Source organism: Microcebus murinus, chromosome 3, assembly GCF_040939455.1.
Source record: "Microcebus murinus isolate Inina chromosome 3, M.murinus_Inina_mat1.0, whole genome shotgun sequence".
Classification (NCBI taxonomy): domain Eukaryota; kingdom Metazoa; phylum Chordata; class Mammalia; order Primates; family Cheirogaleidae; genus Microcebus; species Microcebus murinus.
In genome coordinates this window covers 19,770,732-19,790,314 of record NC_134106.1, presented here as the reverse complement: position 1 = coordinate 19,790,314, position 19,583 = coordinate 19,770,732, and the positions used below count along the sequence as shown (strand labels likewise).

Genomic DNA, 19,583 nt, shown 5'->3' with positions numbered 1-19,583 from the left:
AAAGCTGCTTCCTGGGGGAGACCGTTTCATTCGTGGCAGTTGAATTTAAGGTGACTAGAGTGTATTCCAAGACAACATCCAGAAGGGGAGGCCACTGGGAGCGTGCAGGTGGCACTCAGGAAAGTGGTCCGGGTTGGGGATACGGTCCCCTGCATGGAGGAAGTGGGTGTAGCCACGGGAGTGACGCAGACGCCAAGGGAGAGAGGGCACAGACGGGGTGTGGGTGAGGGTGACTCGTCCTCCAGGAGGAGAACCAAGGCCAGGAAGGTCTCCTGAGGGGAAATAGAAGGTGTGGGACAGAAATGACAGAGCCATCATGTGGTCCTGCCCTCCGGCCTGGTCTTTGGGCGGGGTCCCGTGTGGCTCTGCAGCCGGAAGCCCTCAGCACTTCCAGTAAACCTCCCGACAGTCCTTCTGATTCGAAGCCACCGGCAGCTGGTGCAGAAATTGATCCTTTACCGTCTCTGCTGAATCTGGAGACTGTTTCATTCTCCCTAATCTGCACTTCAAAACTCTTTGTTCATTCAGTTAGGAGAATCCGTCCAATGAGACTTAGAACAATTAAAGAGTTTGGTGGTTCTCAGGGATGTCATGTCCCTTAGGACCACCCAGGGCTGAGGCTGTGCCTAATTGCGGCTAAAGCCAAGCTCGCTCTGGTGAGGCTGCAGGAGCGATTGCTGAAGAGGTGACTCCTGATAAAGTTTTAAAAGAAAACTAGACCCCTTCTTCCCTCCCCCAGGTGTATGTGACAACTAGCAAATCAGTCAAACACACAGAGTAGTCATCTGTTCAACAAATCTAATCGTAGCACTATCATAGCACTTCTTTGCATCCTTTATCCTACTTGATCCTCCAGGCAGCCTGCGGGAGGCGCTGCGGTGCCCACTTCGCAGAGGGGAGCCGAGGCCAGACCCTCGCGTGAGCTGCAGACCGAGTGGGCGGCAGAGCCGGGTTCTGAAACCGAACCTCACGCCCGCCCTGCCAGCCACGCTGCCTCTCGATGTCTGTCGGGTCTGTCCTTTCGGGCAGGTCACACTGCTCAGCTGGGAGGAGCACAAAGGTGGATGTGACATGCTCCATACCCACTAGGTGCTAAGTGTTGAAGCGAGGGACACGACGGCGTATTTTGTCCTAGGCGTGAAGTCTGAGCTACAGCAAATGCTCTTAAGAACCCAGAACAGTATTAGTAGGAAGCTGTCTTTCAGAAAATTAGAAAATTTGGGGATGGTAATTAGAGTTCCATGAAATCAGACTTGACCCTGCTCCGAATCCATGAGTCGTTCATGTTTTTAAGCGTGTGAGACGCAGCACCTGAGTATACTCACTGGGACAAATTAAAAATGTACCTTGTTACTCTTCTACAGAAGTTGACAATGATTTAGCTACCTTTGAGAGGTGCTAGGAAGTTTGCCATTACTGGCATATATAATTTTTAATAAATCAGAAAATGCCATTCTTTTTTTAAAAAAATTACCCACAGATTTGGTTTTACTAGGAACCACTTTAAAGTCACAAAGCAGCTATCAAATATTTGTCTTCGTGACACCACTACTCATTCTTGTTTGTTCTAATGTTGTATTTGTTTCCTCGTTTTATTTAAGAAACCCTTGCAAGGTGCATAATATGAGTCAGGACTTCCCAGCACATCACAAACACCCTGTGAGGATTACAGGTGGGGAACTGAGGCACAGGGAACCTTGCTCGGCAGAGTCGTTTCTATGAAGCTGCTGTGTTTGAGTCCTCATGACGTTTTGCCAGTTGGGTTCTCTGACACACAGTGAGACACGTTAGCAGGAACGCTCTGGGCCAGTTGGGACGGGGGCCTGCTGTTTACCGCCCAGCTGCTCCCTGCACAGGACAGCAGCACGGCCCGAAAAACACTTCATCAGACCAATCAGTACAGCGGCACTGTTTCCAATGTGAGTGGTGTTTGCTTTCTAAGACTTCTTTCACTGACATTTGGAGCAAGCCAGGTTTTCGATATTTTTATAAAGTTGACGTTTAACAATTTCTTAGTGCCCCTGCCTGAAAAACATAAATTTCTAGATGTGAAATACTGGTTTAAAGGATACGTATGTTTACAGTTTACTCATGCTGCCTACACGCTCCCCACTGCACCCCCAGCATGCCCTTGATACCACTGGGCAATTATTTTTAGCTCTTCTTTTTTTAAGAGACAGGGTCTCATTCTGTCATCCAGGGTAGTGTACTGTAGAGTGCAGTGTGATCATTGCAGCCTCACACTCCTGGGCTCAAGCAATCCTCCTGCCTCAAGCTCCCCAGCAGCTGGGACAATAGGCATGTGACACCACACCTGGTTAATTTTTCTACTTTTTTTTTTTTTTTTAGAGATGGAGTCTTGCTATGTTGCCCAGGCTGGTCTCAAACTCCTGGCCTCAAGCCATCCTCCTGCTTCCCAAAGTGCTGGGATTATAGGCATGAGCCACCACGCTTGGCCTATCTTTGTTAATTTTATAGGTGAAACTATGATATCTCATAGTTTGTACCTCATTTCTTTATTAGTTGGGCTGGGCATTTGTAACATGGCTGTCGGCCAGGTGATTTTCTTCTGTGAATTGCATATTCATTTCTAACCTTTGATGACTTTTTTTAATTTGTAGGAGCTCTTTGTTTATTAGAAAAATTAACCCTTTGTCATATGCCATTCGTCAAATACTCAGGCATCCACTATGTTCCATCTCCTCAGGGAACTTAGAAGTTCAGCTGCTGTAGATGATTCTGGTTGTCTTAGCCGCCGGGCTGTGTAACAGCCGCCAGCCCCCACGTGCGTTGGTACACGACCCGCTTGGCGCAGCTGTCACAAGCCCACGTGATTAGCTCAACCCTTGTTTAGAGTGTCCCATGCAAGCACTGGGACAGGGCAGTGCCCGCAGATCACCGAACCTACTCAGCGGCCCCTGAGTGAGAAGGAACGAAGCAGGAGCGACTGAGGCAGGGAGGGCGATGTGTGCGTGAGAGAGGATGGTCGTGGGGAGAGGTTAGGAATGAGGGGAGCTTCTCAGGAAGTCACAGGAGGGAACACAGTTCTGTTTGCAGAAATCTCTCCCTGTGGTTTAGCTGAATAAAGTGATAAGGGGAGTTTGAGGATAATTGTCATAAGGAATCCTTCTCAAAGTGTGAAAAAGCTTCTGAGATGTCTCCCTGTTGACACTAACCTTGTTGTCAATCTTATCCAGTCACATTGTTTTTTTTTTTTTTTTTTTTTCTCGACAGAGTCTCGCTTTGTTGCCCAGGCTAGAGTGAGTGCCGTGGCATCAGCCTAGCTCACAGCAACCTCAAACTCCTGGGCTCAAGCAATCCTACTGCCTCAGCCTCCCGAGTAGGGGGGCTACAGGCATGTGCCACCATGCCCGGCTAATTTTTTTCTGTATATATTAGTTGGCCAATTAATTTCTTTCTATTTATGGTAGAGACGGGGTCTCGCTCTTGCTCAGGTTGGTTTCGAACTCCTGAACTCAAACGATCCGCCCGGCTCGGCCTCCCAGAGAACTAGGATTACAGGCGTGAGCCACCGCGCCCGGCCGGGTCACATTGTTTTTTAACTGCCAACTTCCAAATTTGTATCTCCAGCCCCAGCGGCTTCCCTGAACTCACATACGGCTGCTTGTAGGACTCCGCTTGTGCCTGTAACGGCATCTCCAGTGTCGCCTGTCCAAAGCCAGGCTCCTGCTCTCCCTCAGTCCTCCCCATCCCAGTTAACAGCAACTCCGTCCTTTAATTGCTCAGACCAAAAGATTTGAAGCCATCCTGACTCCTCTCTTTACAGTCCACGGGCACGTTCTGTTGACTCTTCCTGCGAGAGTCGGTCCCGCCACTCCCCAAACCCCAGCCCCTCGGAGCCGCTGTCCTCTCGTGCCCGGATCGCTGCAGAGTTCTCCGCCCTTCCCTGCCCCTCCACCCTTTCTCAACACAGCAGTCACAGTCACCTGCTAAAACGCCAAGTGACATCATGCCATCCCTCTGCTCAGAGCCCCCCTTTGGTCTTCCATCTCACTCAGGGTAAAAGCGAAGGCCTGGCAAGAGGTCAGTGGCGCCCTGGGCAGCCGGGCGCACGGCCCCCGTTTTCCACTCACTGCTCCAGCAACGCCGGCCGCCTGGTGGTGCAGATTCTCCAGGCATACGCTTGCTCCAGGCCCTCTGCACCGGCTGTTCTCTCTTCCTGGGGTACCTCCTCCCCGGGTAGCTGTGTGATTGCTCCTCAGGTCTTCGCTGAAATGTCATCTGCACAGTGACACCTGCTCTCTTTAGTCGGACTCCCTGGCGATCCCTGTGCCGACTCTCCTGCATAGCACTGTGTCCTGTGTACTCACCTGCTTGTCACTGTGCCTGTCCTCATGAGAATGTGAGCTCCACAGGTCAGGGAGTCTGTCTGCATCCCCAGGATAGAACAGTTCTTATCACATAGTAGGCACTCAATAAATACTTACTAAATGAATGAATGAACTGTTTCCCTGCGTTACGGTGTTTATTCTATCCAGGAAAAATACTAATCATTGGGGAAACTGGCCTTTGACAGGGATCTACACCAAAAAACACCTGTGAATCACTATCACTGAATTGCTGTTTTAGAAATGGGAGTTGGAACAACTGGGTCTTTCTCTACTTAGAAAATTTTTAATAGTGGAAATTGATACTAGAAAATTAAAAACATTTTAAAATTAATGTTCCAGAGGAGGAACTGAATAGTGAAGTTCCTAAGTCAATGAGGTTTACTAAAACCCCAGTGGGAAGATTCCAGACAGGCTGGGACGGGCAGCTGGCCATGTCCGGGGTCCCCGATGACCACCGCTTTCCACCGCAGGGTCTGCCGAACGGAGCCCCAACTTCCTCCAAGCCCAGCTCCCCGGCCCTCATCGGGACGAAGGAGCCCAACGGGAGCGTCCACGCTGGCGGGTCCACGTCGGAGGAGCCTGAGGAGCAGGATGCCCAGGTGCGTGCAGGGCTGGGGGCAACGAGGGCCCACAGGTCAGGATGTGGGCAGGGACAGGAAGGCAGTGAATTGCCGCAGCGAGAGTCGTGTGCTGCGAGTGGGAGACACGGCCGCTAGCCAGGATCTGCTCCTTTTTAGCGCTGCAGCCATGGGCAGGACACCCCTCCCAGCTGGCTCCCCACACTCCAGCCATCTCCTCCTCAGTCACGTGGCGTGGGTAGGTGAGGTCAAAGGAGGTGCTCCCCGCTGAGGCTCTGAATCCTGTAGCTCTGAGATCAGCGAGGACATCGTAGGCAATCCTATAGGATCTGAGACTGTTTGGGAAGTGCGACTTCAGAGCTGGGCTCACCCCTCCGGCCAGGCTGCAGCCCCCCACGATGCGTGTGCAGAGGGGGCGTTTGCAAAGCCCACTGAGAGAGTGAGGAACTGGCGAGCTGTCCCAGAGGCAGGGCGCAGCTTGGCTTGTCCACTGCTGAAGAGCTGCTTGAGCATATGCGCTGAGGAGGGTGGATGCTGCGGGGACAGGAATGTCAGCCTCCTCGAGGTTGCCCGTCACCACGTTAGGGAGACGGAAAAGTCCCCTAATGCCTTTACATCAGACCTGGGGAACAAGGTAGACAGGGCGTGAATACAGTAAACTGGGTTTTTCTTGAACACCAAACATTTAGTATCTCTTCCTTGTTGCGATTTTCTTGTTAATAAGTGGAAACACATACTCAACGTTACTTACTAGCAAGAAGGACACAGAAGCAGCTGTAGCAGCCTGTGACTGTGTGTCCTCACCATTAGCCAGTGTCACACTGCTCCAGCATATGCTTCATGGACAGAGGTTCCTCGTGTGGAACAGGCCGTCCACATGACTTTGCAGGGGAGAAAAATGGGGCTGGGGTAACATTCATTATCTGGGGGTCACACTCAACCAGCGGCCACCTGCGCTAAGACCAGGGCCTTGGTTCTGCCCCCAGACACTCACGGACACATTTGGGCGGCTTTGACATGCCCGATCCCAGTTACCGTTTGGACTGGCGGCTGTGGAATCACAGTCGGGCTTCCCGTCCTCAGAGCTGGTGCTTTTCCTCTGTGATGGGAACAAAACGGTAGTGGGTGCCCAGCTCCACCTGCCCCGCCCGTGCCAGCCGCCAGTGCAGGGACATCCTTTTCTCCACCACTTCCCGTCAAGGCTCCTTTAACAGCGCCTAGCCCTGGGTTGGGGGTCATTCCTGCCCCCAGGGTGCTGGTGTGTACGGCAGTGTGACCCCCATCCACGCAGCAGGACGTGCCAGGACTGCACCGGCCCGGCAGCTGCCTCAAATTCCAGGTCTCCTGCCGGGAGCTGGGGCCGCCCCCCATGACACTGCTGTCAGTGACCAGCACTGCAGACCGTCACTCTACTGGGGCCCAGGGAGAGCAGCAGGGAGCTTTGGGTCGAAAGCCAAGCAGGACAGAGCCAGTGGGAGCACTGGAAAGACTAGGCCAGGAAAGACTTTTAGAGCTGCAAGGATGAGTCCTCGTTAGTGTGGTCTCTTCTGCTCCCTTCCTCTTCCACCTCCATCTTTCCCGACTCCTCCCCACCACTCTGCCCCCTGACTGCCGCCCTGGCCTACAGGCCGACAACCCCTCGTTCCCCAACCCCCGCCGGAGGCTGCGCCTTCAGGACCTGGCCGACAGGGTGGTGGACGCCTCTGAGGACGAGCACGAGCTCAACCAGCTACTCAACGAAGCCCTGCTCGAGCGAGAGTCCGCCCAGGTGTAAGTGGCCGCGTGCAGACGCCCCAGCCCGCACCCTGGGTGCTCCTCCCCAGCACGGGGCTCAGGCCCCGGACGCCAGCGCAGGTGTTGCCTTCCTGACTCTCGGGGCTTGTTCCCGCTGCAGGGTGAAGAAGAGAAACACCTTCCTCCTGTCCATGCGCTTCATGGACCCCGAGATGGAAACGCGCTACTCGGTGGAGAAGGAGAAGCAGAGCGGGGCCGCCTTCAGCTGCTCCTGCGTGGTCCTGCTGTGCACGGCCCTGGTGGAGATCCTCATCGACCCCTGGTGAGGGAGGCGACAGGGGAGGGTGAAGGCCTTCAGCTTCCTAAGCCGTGGTGGCATGAAGAGGGGCTGGGGACCTCAGCTGGAGCCTGAAGTCGGGGTGCAGATCTTGTCCCTGTCCCCACTAGAGCAGCCCTGCTGGCCTCAGGCCCAGGGAATGCTAGCCTCTGCCCGGGACCCTCCTGCTTTCTGCCCCTGGGTTCCAGGTGGCACTAGCACCAGGCGGGGATGTCTCCAGGGCCGAGAAAGCTGAGGGAGAGAGGCCTTAGCCCCGTGGGCCCAGAGTGGTTCTTGGGACAAAGATGGAGACACTGCCTCAATCTTAGTCACCGAGGCCGACCTGGCCTTTCTTTCTTGGCTCATGTTAGTGCAGATAGATTTTAGGCTCCAGGTGCAGATTGATGGCCTCCTTAACATAGCAGCAGGTCCTCGGGGGCAAGGTGGGGCATTCTGGGATCCTTGCCCCAGATGTCGCGGCCCTACCTGAGGGTGACTGCCACCCTCCCTCCCCATGGCTGGTCAGCACTCCCTCCTGCTCTGGGGTTCCTGTCAAAGAGGAGGGGCAGGGAGTCCCGTGCAGATAACAGTTGGGGGAACTGTAAAGAGCCTTGGACTCAGTCGCCCCATCTGTGGTTCTGCACGTGTGACCCTGGGCAGGTCGCTGAAGGCTGTGGAGCAGCAGTTTCCTTGTCTGTAGAATGAGGGCAACATCTGCCCTGGCCGACTCTCAGGGTTGTGAGGATCAGGTTTGCTCATTGCACAAACACCTGCTGATGGCCTGCTGCGCACCTGCCGTAGGGTCCGGGTGTACAGCAGTGAACACGGCATTCGGAAATCCCTGCCCTCATGGAACCATATCCCAGTAGGGAAAACAGGCAAAGCCATTAAATAATCAAAATACGTACGCAGATAGTGGTAAGTACTGCAGATAAAAATAAAACCAGGAAAGGAAGATGGGGGAGTTTTATTTCGTTTGCATTCCTATGTAGGATGGTCAGAACAGGCCTTGCGGACAGGGTGACATTCCAGGGAAGCCCCAAGGCAGGAGAGGAGCGAGCCGTCTGGGACGAGGGGACCCCTGTTTCAGACAGCGGTGCGAGGCAGGCTGGGTCAGTGCAGCTGGGACGGGGGCGCCACGGGAGAGTGGTGGGAGTTGGCAGGGTGCCACTTCCACCTGTAACGGGGGAGGCCACTGGCGAGAGCAGAGGAGTCAGCAGCTATGACGTGAGTCTAGGAAGGATTACAGGGAACACATGGTAGTGAGCAAGAGCTCGCTAAAGCGGGCAGTGAGACCAGCTAGAGGTGACGTGACTCGGGCCAGGCCGAAGTTAGCAAAGATGATGGCAAGTGGCGTTTTGCATGCGTTTCGGAGAGCAAGCTGACGGGACTGGCTGACGATTGGCTGTGGGGTGTGAGAGTGGGGCGGGGTGTCTTCTGCGTGTCCGACCTGAGCAGCTGGCAGGACGCAGTGGCTGTTAACCACGCTGGGGACGGTGGTGGGAAGAGGAGAGTCGAGAGGCAGAGCTGAGAGTTTGGTCAGAATTAAGTTTGAGATGCCTGCCAGATACACAGTCTGGAGCTCAGGAAGAGGAGGGGCTTGGGGACACAAACTTGAGTCGCCCCCACACAGGCTGTACTGAAGGCATGATGACATATGACGAGGCCGGGGGCACATACAGACGGGGGAGGAAAACGGGTCAGGGGCCGAGCCCCGGCACAACAGTGCGTACAGCTGGGAGACGGGAAGGAACCAGCGGGGTCTGAAAAGATCCTGAAAACCAAGCGAGAAAAACGGTATAAGGTGACTGAGAACCGGACGCTGGCGTTAGCAACACAGAGGTTCCTGGGATTCTTGGCAAAAGTACTTTCCGTGGAGGGGTTAACTGGGAGCGTTTGAGGACAGCACGTTCCTCAGAGTTGAGCTGAAGTGGCTGTGTGAGGGACATGCCCGTGTCAAGCTCTGCGCAGGGGTCAAAGGCGAACTCTCCACGGCTCCCAGCAGCGAGGGAGCCGCCCTGGCCAGCGCACGGCAGACGCGCATCCTAAGGTCCCTTCCAAGTTTTTACTGGGCTCTGCCCAGGGTGTCTGTGCGTCATCCCTTCTCCGGGAGATGTCCCAGCCAACAGTTACAGCTGGAGAGTGGCACGCTCCCAGGCCCACGCTCAGCTGGCGGCCCCTCTGGTCAGGGCCTCGTCGTCCGGTTCTGCGCCGCCAGCAGTAATGAGTCCCCGGTGTCGGCGAGGAACTTTCCCGGCACAGGCCCATGCTGTGCTCGGGGGCCTCCCTTTCTGCCTCCTCTCTAGCCCCACGCCCAGTCCCATTATTCTCTCTGACCTGTCTTCTCTCTGTCGCAGGCTTATGACAAACTATGTGACCTTTGTGGTTGGGGAGATTCTCCTCTTGATCCTGACCACCTGCTCGCTGGCCGCCATCTTTCCTCGGGTAAGAGGTGCTTTCCTGTTGGGTCAAAGCCCCGGAAGTGCGCGGCCCTCTGGTCCGACTGGGTACCGAAGGAGTCATGCTTCTGTCACCTCCCGGCAGACAGGCGTTATTCATCTATTCATCGTTCATTCGCCACCAGCCGAGCCCTCCCTAGGCTGGGCTGGGGCGGCTGACGCTGCAGCGCTCTGGGCAAGGCAGGGTATGGATACACAGGAACGGGTGGAAAAGCAGCGGCGGCCTGGCTGGAGGGTGTGGGGCCCCGACTGTGAAGGCCCTTGTACGCCACAGTAAAGGGATTAATACTTTCTCCTGTGGGCACTGGGGTGCGAGGAAAAGCTTCTGAACAGAAAGACAAGGGAAAAGCAATGTTTTAGGAAAATTAATCTGACAGGTGGTTCTCCAGGTATCCTGGAAGATTTAGGTTCACCTACCCAGGAAAGGCAGGTAGCTCCCACAGCCTGCCTGCCCTGGCCTTGGCCCTAGGAGAGCGGTCACTGTCTGCTCTGGGAAGGGCTGCGATTTCAGAGTCGTGGTGTCACACAGATGCCTTGAGTAGGACCAGCAGAGTACCAGGAGTCGTGCACTCTTGTCACAGCGCCGTTCCTCGCTGTCAGCTAACTTGCAGACAAAGTACCACTTTCTAGGTTCCTGGAACTAGAGCGTGGGAGCAGCCGGAGTCATTGGCAGCCATGTCTGCGGGAGAAAGGGCTGTCAGAGGCTCATGGCCCTTGAAATTCCTTTCCTTCTAGGCCTTTCCTAAGAAGCTTGTGGCCTTCTCAACTTGGATCGACCGGACCCGCTGGGCCAGGAACACCTGGGCCATGTTAGCCATCTTCATCCTGGTTATGGCGAATGTCGTGGACATGGTGAGCGCCTGCTGTCCATACTGAAGGGACACCCCGTTCTCAGTGGGGAAAGGCTTCTGTGTGGGCATTGGGAGCAGCTCATTAGTCCCTTTCTCCCACCATCAAATGCGGGGTGGGAGCGGCATCCAGGTTCCTAACCAGATCATCCGCCAAACCTAGGGCATCTCCTCCCTGCTGTCCAGGGAATCCGAGACTGAGTTGTTAACTTGCAGCTCCTCCTCTTCCTGTCCCACAGTCCAAGAGCCCAGTTCCATGTGCCCAGTCCTGTGCTAGGTGTTTTACATGACTCGTTTAATCATTATAACAATCCTGAGAAGTTGGTGTCAGTGTCCACAGTTAATATGGAGAAACTAAGGCTCAGAAAGGTTAATTCACTTGCTCTAGGTCACACAGCCAGTATGTCAAGTAGAATCAAGAACGAAAGCAGTTCTAAATCTCAGTCCTCCCTGTTTCACTGCTTAGAGGGCAGTCCTCATAAGCATCCTGCATATCCTAAGTGCTCCTTGCAGTGTGGCCAGTGTCCCCGTCAGGGCAGGAAGGTGCACCTGTTCCCCCTGTGTCACCTTCAGCCATTTGATCACAGCCAGACCTTCCTAGAGGTGGGTCAGTGGGGACAGCAGCTTCACAGAGCCCCTATCACTAAGGGCAGACAAGGTCATCTTCTGTTCTCTGCTCTCATTCATTCAGGGAGGAGATGGGGTCCCATCAGGGGGCAGACAGATGCTTCTTGGGGAGAAGGGAAGGATTTAGAAGCCCAGATCTGTTGGTTTAGAACCACCAGGCAGTTATTGAGCATTGAGTGCGTGGAGCTGTTATTGGAGCTGTCAGTTGTCACAGCCTCCAATACAATGTTGGTTATATTATTTGCGGCATTTTTCTTTAATAAGTTAATCACAGGAATAAACTCAGCATGGAGATTTATTCTGGCAGTAGTATGAAAAGCTCCAGGGCTACAACTAATCAGGCAAAACTCCAACTGGAATGAGGAGTTAGGAGCTCCAGAACCTAACATGCCCGTGGCTCGCACGGTGCCCACTACCCAGGGAAAAGAAGCCTTAGACTCCTTGCATGTCCGAACCCACCAGAGCCTGGTGCCCAGGTCTGGGGACCACCGTTTAACATGGTCATCGACACTCTGCAGGACATCTGGAGATGCCATCACCTATGGAGGGGTAAAAAACTAGGGAGGAATGAAACTTTGCACATGCCAGAATTGCATGCCCAGCACTTGGCCAAAGCAGGATAGCCCCGGTGGGTGAAAGGTACAAAAAAATAGGATTGATTCAGCTGACGGATGCACTTCTACTGACTGTGTCTGCCCAACAGTGGAACTAGTGAACAGACCCCAGAAGGCAGTGAGTGTCCCCCAGATGGAAGCGTTTGGGCAGAGACTGGCAGTCAGCCCAGGAGCTGTGAGTGGGGCTGGCCGGCCCCACAGCCCCTCCCGTGGCAGCAGTGTGATGTGGGGAGGGAAGAGCAGTTGGATTTGGAGGCTGAAGGCTTGGCTGCTAGTTCTGGCTTTACTGCCTGCTGGTTGTGCTGCTCTTGGCAAGTTTGTCCTCTGAGTTTTCTATATAATGGGGCGGTACTAAAAATAGAATATTTTTGTGAACATCCCAAGAGATGATGGTAAAGCTTAATAGCAATTACTAACTCTGAATGCTTACTTCCTGGTAAATCTTTCCATCTTTCTTGGCATTTCTGAGGGAGCTGTGGGAGGTGGCAGCTGAATTTCACTGCCCCGGCCCAGCCCTCTCTGACCAGCGTCGCTGTTCCCTTGCATGCGTTTCCCGCCCGCCATCCTGGCCTCCAGCTGAGCTGTCTCCAGTACTACTCAGGACCCAGCAACGGGACGGCAGGGACAGAGGTGGAGGGCGGCTGCCTGGAGAACCCCAAGTATTACAACTACGTCGCCGTGCTGTCCCTCATCGCCACCATCATGCTGGTGCAGGTCAGCCACATGGTGAAGCTCACGCTCATGCTACTCGTCACAGGCGCTGTGGCCACCATCAACCTCTATGCCTGGCGCCCCATCTTTGATGACTATGACCACAGACGCTTTCAGGAACACAGGTAAGATGAAGCTGATTGGGAGTCTGTATCGTCTCCTTCCTCCCACCCCCCAAGTCCCCATTTCAAGGTCATGTGCCTGCAGTGAAGTGGCTTTCTGCCTCGGGGGGTCATCAAAGGCTTGTACAAGAACCTGGGTGCATAGATTCTCACGGACATATCCCAAGTTGGCTGGGATCTGGGGATAGATCTTTTCCATTCTCCATGAGTGGAAGATGTACCTGTGTGTGTGGCTCTTGTACCCATATGGGGCCTGAGTATGCTATTGTCTGTCCAACAGCTTTGCTGTGATGGCCTCGGAGAAGATGCGGGTCTTCTCCAGCCCTGGGCTCAATGGCACTGACAGGTAAGGGCTACTGCTTTCCCCTCCTGGTGTGCATTTAGGGACCTGCCTCTAGAGACAGGCCAAAGCCCCAGGATCTCACCCTCCCAAAGGCACGTGATCTGGCACGTGTTTCTCTAGGAGGCTGCAGCAGAGGCAGAATGAGTCTAGTGTGGACCTGGACACCCGGGCTGGTGAAGCTTGAAGCGCGGCGGCAGGGTGTGGAGGGTGGGCTACAGAGGCAGGGTGAAGTGAGAAGGAACTGCTAGGTGGATGATGGCTGCATTTTTAATGGGCTGGCAGGGCAGACAGGTAGCAGGAAGACGAGGAGGAAAGAACACACTTTGCAGTTAGAAGATCTGGATTCTAACCCTGTAGCAGTTACTGAATGCTCTGTAGGGTCACAGGCAGGTCAGTTGTCCTGAATCTTAAATCGAACTAGAAGTTCCCTAAGGTCCCTTTCAGAGATAAGGTTTTAGCATTTTATGATTCATTGACCTGAATAGACCTTCAGGGAAGTTTTGGCAAAAATTAGAGTCCAGCAATATCAAGTACAGTGGTCCCTCATACTCTCCAGGTGGGTGTACAAATTGATACAACCACATTAGAAAAAATGTGAAGTTATTTAGTAAAATTACAAATAGGCCTATGTCCCTGCAATTCTACTCCTACAGATGTCTGTATCTTAGAGAAATTCATGCACATATTATATATATGCCCCAGGATGTATGTACAAGAATGTCCATAGCAGCATGGTTCATAGTAGACACTCCCCCCCCAAAATAAATGAAAAGAACCCAAATGTATCAACAGTAAATGGATATATAAATTAGGGTATATCCATATATTAGAATACTATACAGTGATGGAAATTAACTACAGCTCCACATGAAAATATGGCTGAAAATTGTAAAACACCATGGTGAAATTGTACCCCAGTCCCATGTTTATTATTTCTCCAAATTCTTACACAGTAACAACTGTGCCTGGTCAGGCGATGCAGCGTCTGTTAACCTCGGGGGACAGCCCTGATGTGAACACCCAGTGTAGTGGGAGCGGCAGGGGTTGGTTGGCTGTCAGACAGGAGCCCAGTGATTTAAGAAAGTTTTACTGCCTGGGGGCCTGGACTTGACGTGGAAGGGCTCAGGGTGACAGGAAGCAGGAGCACCTGTCAGAGGGACTAAGTCCGTGCAGGAGGGCGGCTCAGGCAGTCTCTCCCTCGTTCCCCTCTCTGTCCGGCAGGCTGCCGCTGGTGCCTTCCAAGTACTCGATGACAGCGATGATGCTCATCATGACGCTGAGCTTTTACTACTTCTCCCGCCATGTGAGTGCCCCACCCTCCCTTCCTCCCGTGCTCACAGCAGCTAAGAACCCGAGCCTCCAAGGAATGCTGGCTCCCTTTACCCCAAATGCCGCGTGACCCTGGTCAAGCCACCACCTGCTCTGTATTCTGGTTTCCTCCTCAGTGATTAATACGAGGAAAACAGTTCTGTGCCTCTTCCTCTGATCTCCAGGATGCTGAAGGAAGCACAGGGCGGGTGGGAGGGGAGGCAGTGCTGGCACAAAAGCCTAGGCCAGCGCTCATAGCCTCTGCACTCACCTGGCACTAGGGTCACTAACACAGTGGCCATGGAGCCAGAAGAGGAAGGGAAAGGGAGATGGTGAAGTTTTATTTAAAAGGAAAAGAAGCGTGAGGGAGAGAGGGCGGGAAAAGATCCTGTACAAGGGCCTACTATGGCTCCATGTTGGCTCAAGTGCCCCCCAGTGGTTTTCCAGGGAAAGTGCAGCCTCCTCACGTCACTTCTTAGCCAAGTGGAGCCTGCCCGAAATGGGGACCACACACCAGGCTGGGAGATCTCCACTGCTGCCACCTCCACAGGACAGAGCCATAGCTAAAATTAGGCCCCAGGAGGCCCCACACATATGGAAGGCCTCTCGGCTCTCTGCTGTAACCACAGAGGCTGGCGTCCTCACTGCAACTATAGGGTGGCCTTTCCAATCAGCCTAATTCTTACAGGGTCTTATTTCCCTTGCCATTTAGCCGTCTCCCTTCCAGTTTTTCCAAGGGCAACCCCTCCATTTGTGTTGTTTTTCATCTCTCCATTGAGTGACCAGCTTAGAGCAAACGCCTTGCCTTGTCTGTGTCCGTAGGTGGAGAAACTGGCACGGACGTTATTCTTGTGGAAGATCGAGGTCCACGACCAGAAGGAACGTGTCTATGAAATGCGACGCTGGAATGAGGCGTTGGTCACCAACATGCTGCCTGAACATGTGGCACGCCATTTCCTGGGGTCCAAGAAGAGAGATGAGGTGAGGGGTGTGGCCAAGTGCAGCCTGGAACCAGGGGGCCGTTGGTCTTCATCTGCTTTCTCTGGGCTAGGCCTTCTTGTGACGGGATTGCAGCAGGGTGGAACCTCAATGGCAACCACGATGAAAGCGGGAGGGAAGTGTTTCTCAGAACTTCTGTAAAGGGGTGCTGCTGCAAATGTTGTTTATGGGGCCATACATGTGAGGCTGCATTTCAGAAAACTAGGCCTTGGCTAGAGACCGCCTTGCTGTTGACTGCGGTATTCTCAAAACAGAGTGGTTTCCAGCTCCACTGTACCCTGTTCCTCATAGCTGGGACTGTTAGAGGGACCAGAGAAGCTATTCTTTTATTTATTCCAAGTAGTGATGAGCTATTTTTTAAGTATTCTAAGAGCGCACTTACTGCGTGTGGAAGGCGGACTCGTTCCTGTAGCACATCATGCAGTAAGTTGAACACTGAGCACATTGGCCCTGCCTCGTTTTAGGAGCTGTACAGCCAGTCGTATGATGAGATTGGAGTCATGTTTGCCTCCCTGCCCAACTTCGCTGACTTCTACACAGAAGAGAGCATCAATAATGGTGGCATTGAGTGTCTGCGCTTCCTCAATGAGATCATCTCAGATTTTGACTCCGTGAGTGCCTGTCCTGCCCCCTCCTCCTGCACAAAGCTGGCCCATTCCAGATTGCATCCTGGGACAGGCTGCAGAAGCCTAAGAGAACGTTCTAGACACCCCAGACCAGCTACATTTTCCCAGATAAGGTCCTCCTATAACATATGGAATTCTGCAGCCTTTGGAACTGTGGGGTTTGTGGGGGTGGGAGCCTGGGAAGTCACCTGCAAGGTCACAGGATAAGGGCTAGCCAAACAAGATCTTGAGGACCCCTCTGATTCCTCCTACTTTCAAATTCAGAGTCAGTAAACATCTATTGGACAAGTTGTTTATTAAGGAAAATGCCTTTATATATGTGCTCAACCACCCTAGGAGACTGGCACTTTTATCTCAATGTTAAGGTTGTGGAAACTAAACTCAGAAAGTGAGGAAGTTTGCCCAGGATCGTATGGCAGATAAGCAGTGGAATAAATAAAAGCTTTTATAGGAAAGCATCTCTACGACTCTTGGATGTTTTGTGGGGTCCTTATATCTGTCATTTTGTTAGCTCACTCATCTGCCTTGACTCTGCTGACGATTCTTTCTTTAATCCTGGTCTCAGCTCCTGGACAATCCCAAATTCCGAGTCATCACCAAGATCAAAACCATTGGCAGCACCTACATGGCAGCTTCAGGAGTCACCCCAGATGTCAACACCAATGGCTTTACCAGCTCCAGCAAGGTAGCTACCCACCCCAGTGGCTAGAGAGGGGAGAGGCTCTGCTCCAGGGCAAGAGATTGGCCCCCTCCACCTTGTTCCTGCCTTGCCTAGATGTGTGGGAAATGTGAGGTTACAAGAGCAAAAGAGAAGTGCTGTTGTGCCAAGGGGTCACATGCCACCAGCACCATGTAACCATAAATAAATATAAATATGAAATAGGGCATACTGGGAAAATTTAATGAGCAGAAAAACAGAACACACATAATAAACACCATCACTGTCCTACAGCATAGGCCTAAGGTGATGCATGTGCACTGTGGACACCCCTCAAGGCTCTGTGCTTTCATAAGAGCTGGGGCGCAGGAGCCATCTATGCAATTGTGCAGTGATAAAAGCTGCGCAAGGAGGAAGGAAATGAGGCTTGAAACAACTAGGTAGGAATCCATGCCCAGAACATTGCTAAGGGAAGAAGGCAGGTGAGCAGGCTACTGCAGTTACAGGCCTGGATGGCTCCTGACACATTCTCTGCTACTCTGGCACAGGAGGACAAGTCTGACAAGGAGCGCTGGCAGCACCTGGCCGACCTGGCCGACTTTGCACTCGCCATGAAGGACACACTTACGAACATCAACAACCAGTCCTTCAACAACTTCATGCTGCGCATAGGTGAGGGCGCCAGGTTTTGTATGGCCTCTTCTGACGCAGGGACCCAGCAAATTTGCAGGAAAGACAGGAGGCTTAGCAAGACCTGAGGCATCTGGACTGGGGAGGATCACATGCAGAGCTGGAAGGGAGCTGAAGGGCCTTCAGTTCGGTCTCTGTAGATGATCTAACTGAAAATCTAGCTGATGAAATGGTCAAGCTATACCTGTCCCTGCTTGTTTACACTGGTAGCTTGGCCTTCCTTCTGAATCCGGCAGAGAAGTCAGTTTGTTATCTGCCTTTCCAAGGGGGTTTCTGTGCCTGCGGAGGGCTTGGCTCTTCTCAGACCAGCCTGCCTTTTTGAAAGGAGTTAACATTACCAGCTTCCCCCTACTGAGGGTCTCATTCCTTCTAGGTGAGGTTACAGGAGACTTGAAATACCAGGTGTGTTAGCAAAGCCTGCCCCTACCATGCTACGTTAGTCAACACACTGGGGTAACTGATGTTTGCCAAGCACATGGCAAGAACAGGATAAACAGGAGACACAATTTCTGCCCTCCAGTAACTTAGATAAGTTTAATGAAGAATATGACATATTATATAATTAGGAGCTTTATGGCAGGAGTCAGGTGACAAATTCTGTAGAAGAGCTGTGGTGGGTTCTAAGAAAGGCTAATGACAGGATTTGGCATGTGGCTGTACTAACTTTATGCCTCTACCCCAGGCATGAACAAAGGAGGTGTTTTGGCTGGGGTCATTGGAGCCCGGAAACCACACTATGACATCTGGGGCAACACTGTTAACGTGGCCAGCAGGATGGAGTCCACAGGGGTCATGGGCAACATTCAGGTAAGTCCAGCCACACAGCGAATAGTTCATTGCCATGCACTAGTGCTTCCTCCACCTGGCCCAGAACATAAGTCAGCAGTGCTGCGAGATTAAGGGCACAAGCGGGAAGAGAGGTCTCTACAAGCATCAAGAGAAGGGAGATGCTTCAACCCATTTGCGAAATTTAGGTTTTAAGTTCTGGATGAGAATAGCCTGCCTCTTGGTATAAACTTCTTGTGCCTGTAGCAGCTGCTCCTGCAGCAATCCTGCTCTATATCAGCTGGGTCTGGCAGGAAAGCTCCACAAAAGGATCAAAGGGACAGAAGAACAGGGAATAAAAGTTCCCAGAGAGTAGGCAACCTGTGGCTGTCCCCGTAGGAGAGACAGGATGAAGACTATCTCTGGGAGAGCGGAGGGCTCCGCACAGCTCACCCAACCTCCTCCTGCTCTCACCCACCGCCTGGCTGGGGGTAGAATGGACGGGCCTGGCCCTGGGAGGTTTGGAGGAGAGTGCCAGGGGCCTAGTGCCATCTGGGACCTGTGGGTTATGCAGGGGTTAGCACTCAGCTCCAACCACCCAAGACCCCTGTGGCCACCCTCAGTCTAGGCTCACCCTCTAACCCCAAGCCCTCCCGTTCTGTTCTCCCGCCACAGGTGGTGGAAGAAACACAAGTCATCCTTCGAGAGTATGGCTTCCGCTTTGTGAGGCGCGGTCCCATCTTCGTGAAGGGAAAGGGGGAGCTGCTGACCTTTTTCTTGAAGGGACGGGACAGGCCAGCTGCCTTCCCCAACGGCTCCTCTGTCACACTACCCCACCAGGTGGTAGACAACTCCTGAGGTCCCACAACAATCCAAACGGGAAGGGAGAATCTATTTTTTTTTAATCAGAGAAAGGCCTTGGGACATGACAAATTACCAAGTCCCGACATTCTCCTGAATTGTTGAAGTGCACAATCACATAGACTTTAGGTTTAAAAATCTCCTCAAGCCTTCATTTGTTTGTGGATGTGTGAGCTCTGAGGGCAGCCATACTATCCCTCAGTGTGCCTGTAGCATCCCCCGAGCAGGGGTCTTAGGCGTAGTACTGGAACAATCCTTTCAGAGCCCTTGTTCCAACCCAGCCCTTCTTGCCCCAGAGAGGCCCTGGCCACTGTGAGCAGGAGCGAAGCAGAGGCAGACACAGCTGCCTTTGCTGCTGGGCTGGGCGCAGTGAGGAAGCTCTGCTTCAGATGGGGCGGGACACTGCTGGAGACGCTTTACATCCTGGAGTCCTGGTTGTCTCCGTGTGGTCCGATTAGGTGAAATGTCCCTTGTCCTGATAATCTTGAAAGGTTCTTCTGGAACCCCTGTCACCTTAGTCATGAGAGCAGAAAGTGCAATATTTCCTTTCACCTGGTGGGGGGGAGGGGAATTTATTTCTGAAAGAAAAATATATAAACAGATCTTCTACATTTATATTTTTAACCTTCTGTTTAAAAACACTTTCCGATATTGCCTTGCCTTTTGAGCTCTTGCTACAGTCGCCTTTGCTACTGCTTTAAAAGAGAATTTACAGGTATTGATAAAGAACAAGACTGTTTTATTAAAAGCTTTATTCAACTTGAATGTGATCATTGTGAAAATTCTGTTAATATTTCTTATCTGAGAAGGGCTAAAAGTGCTTTGCTAACTCCTGCCACTGGTCCTCACCACGTGCCTGGAAGGCAAGAGCTATTAAGCTGAGGTCCAAGCCACTGCACTCTCCCCAGAGTTCATTAGAGCTTGCACACATGGAGGCTATGTCCTGACAATAATGTCTAAGAAGTGACCATT

General features: G+C 52.7%; 1 protein-coding gene across 1 annotated transcript in view; it reads left to right on the top strand.

Annotated features, from left to right (window-relative positions):
- The window catches only part of ADCY3 (adenylate cyclase 3), an 82,790-nt gene extending 63,414 nt beyond the window's left edge, over positions 1-19,376 (top strand). The window contains exons 9-22 of the mRNA XM_012788115.3: positions 4,823-4,951; positions 6,558-6,700; positions 6,825-6,986; positions 9,338-9,425; positions 10,175-10,291; positions 12,105-12,364; positions 12,642-12,707; positions 13,926-14,007; positions 14,835-14,993; positions 15,476-15,622; positions 16,203-16,322; positions 16,844-16,967; positions 17,668-17,792; positions 18,426-19,376. Of these exons, the coding sequence (XP_012643569.1) occupies positions 4,823-4,951; positions 6,558-6,700; positions 6,825-6,986; positions 9,338-9,425; positions 10,175-10,291; positions 12,105-12,364; positions 12,642-12,707; positions 13,926-14,007; positions 14,835-14,993; positions 15,476-15,622; positions 16,203-16,322; positions 16,844-16,967; positions 17,668-17,792; positions 18,426-18,608 (1,905 nt within the window). The 3' untranslated portion in view covers positions 18,609-19,376. The remainder of the gene's footprint in view (positions 1-4,822; positions 4,952-6,557; positions 6,701-6,824; positions 6,987-9,337; positions 9,426-10,174; positions 10,292-12,104; positions 12,365-12,641; positions 12,708-13,925; positions 14,008-14,834; positions 14,994-15,475; positions 15,623-16,202; positions 16,323-16,843; positions 16,968-17,667; positions 17,793-18,425) is intronic.
- The last annotated feature ends 207 nt before the right edge of the window (positions 19,377-19,583 follow it).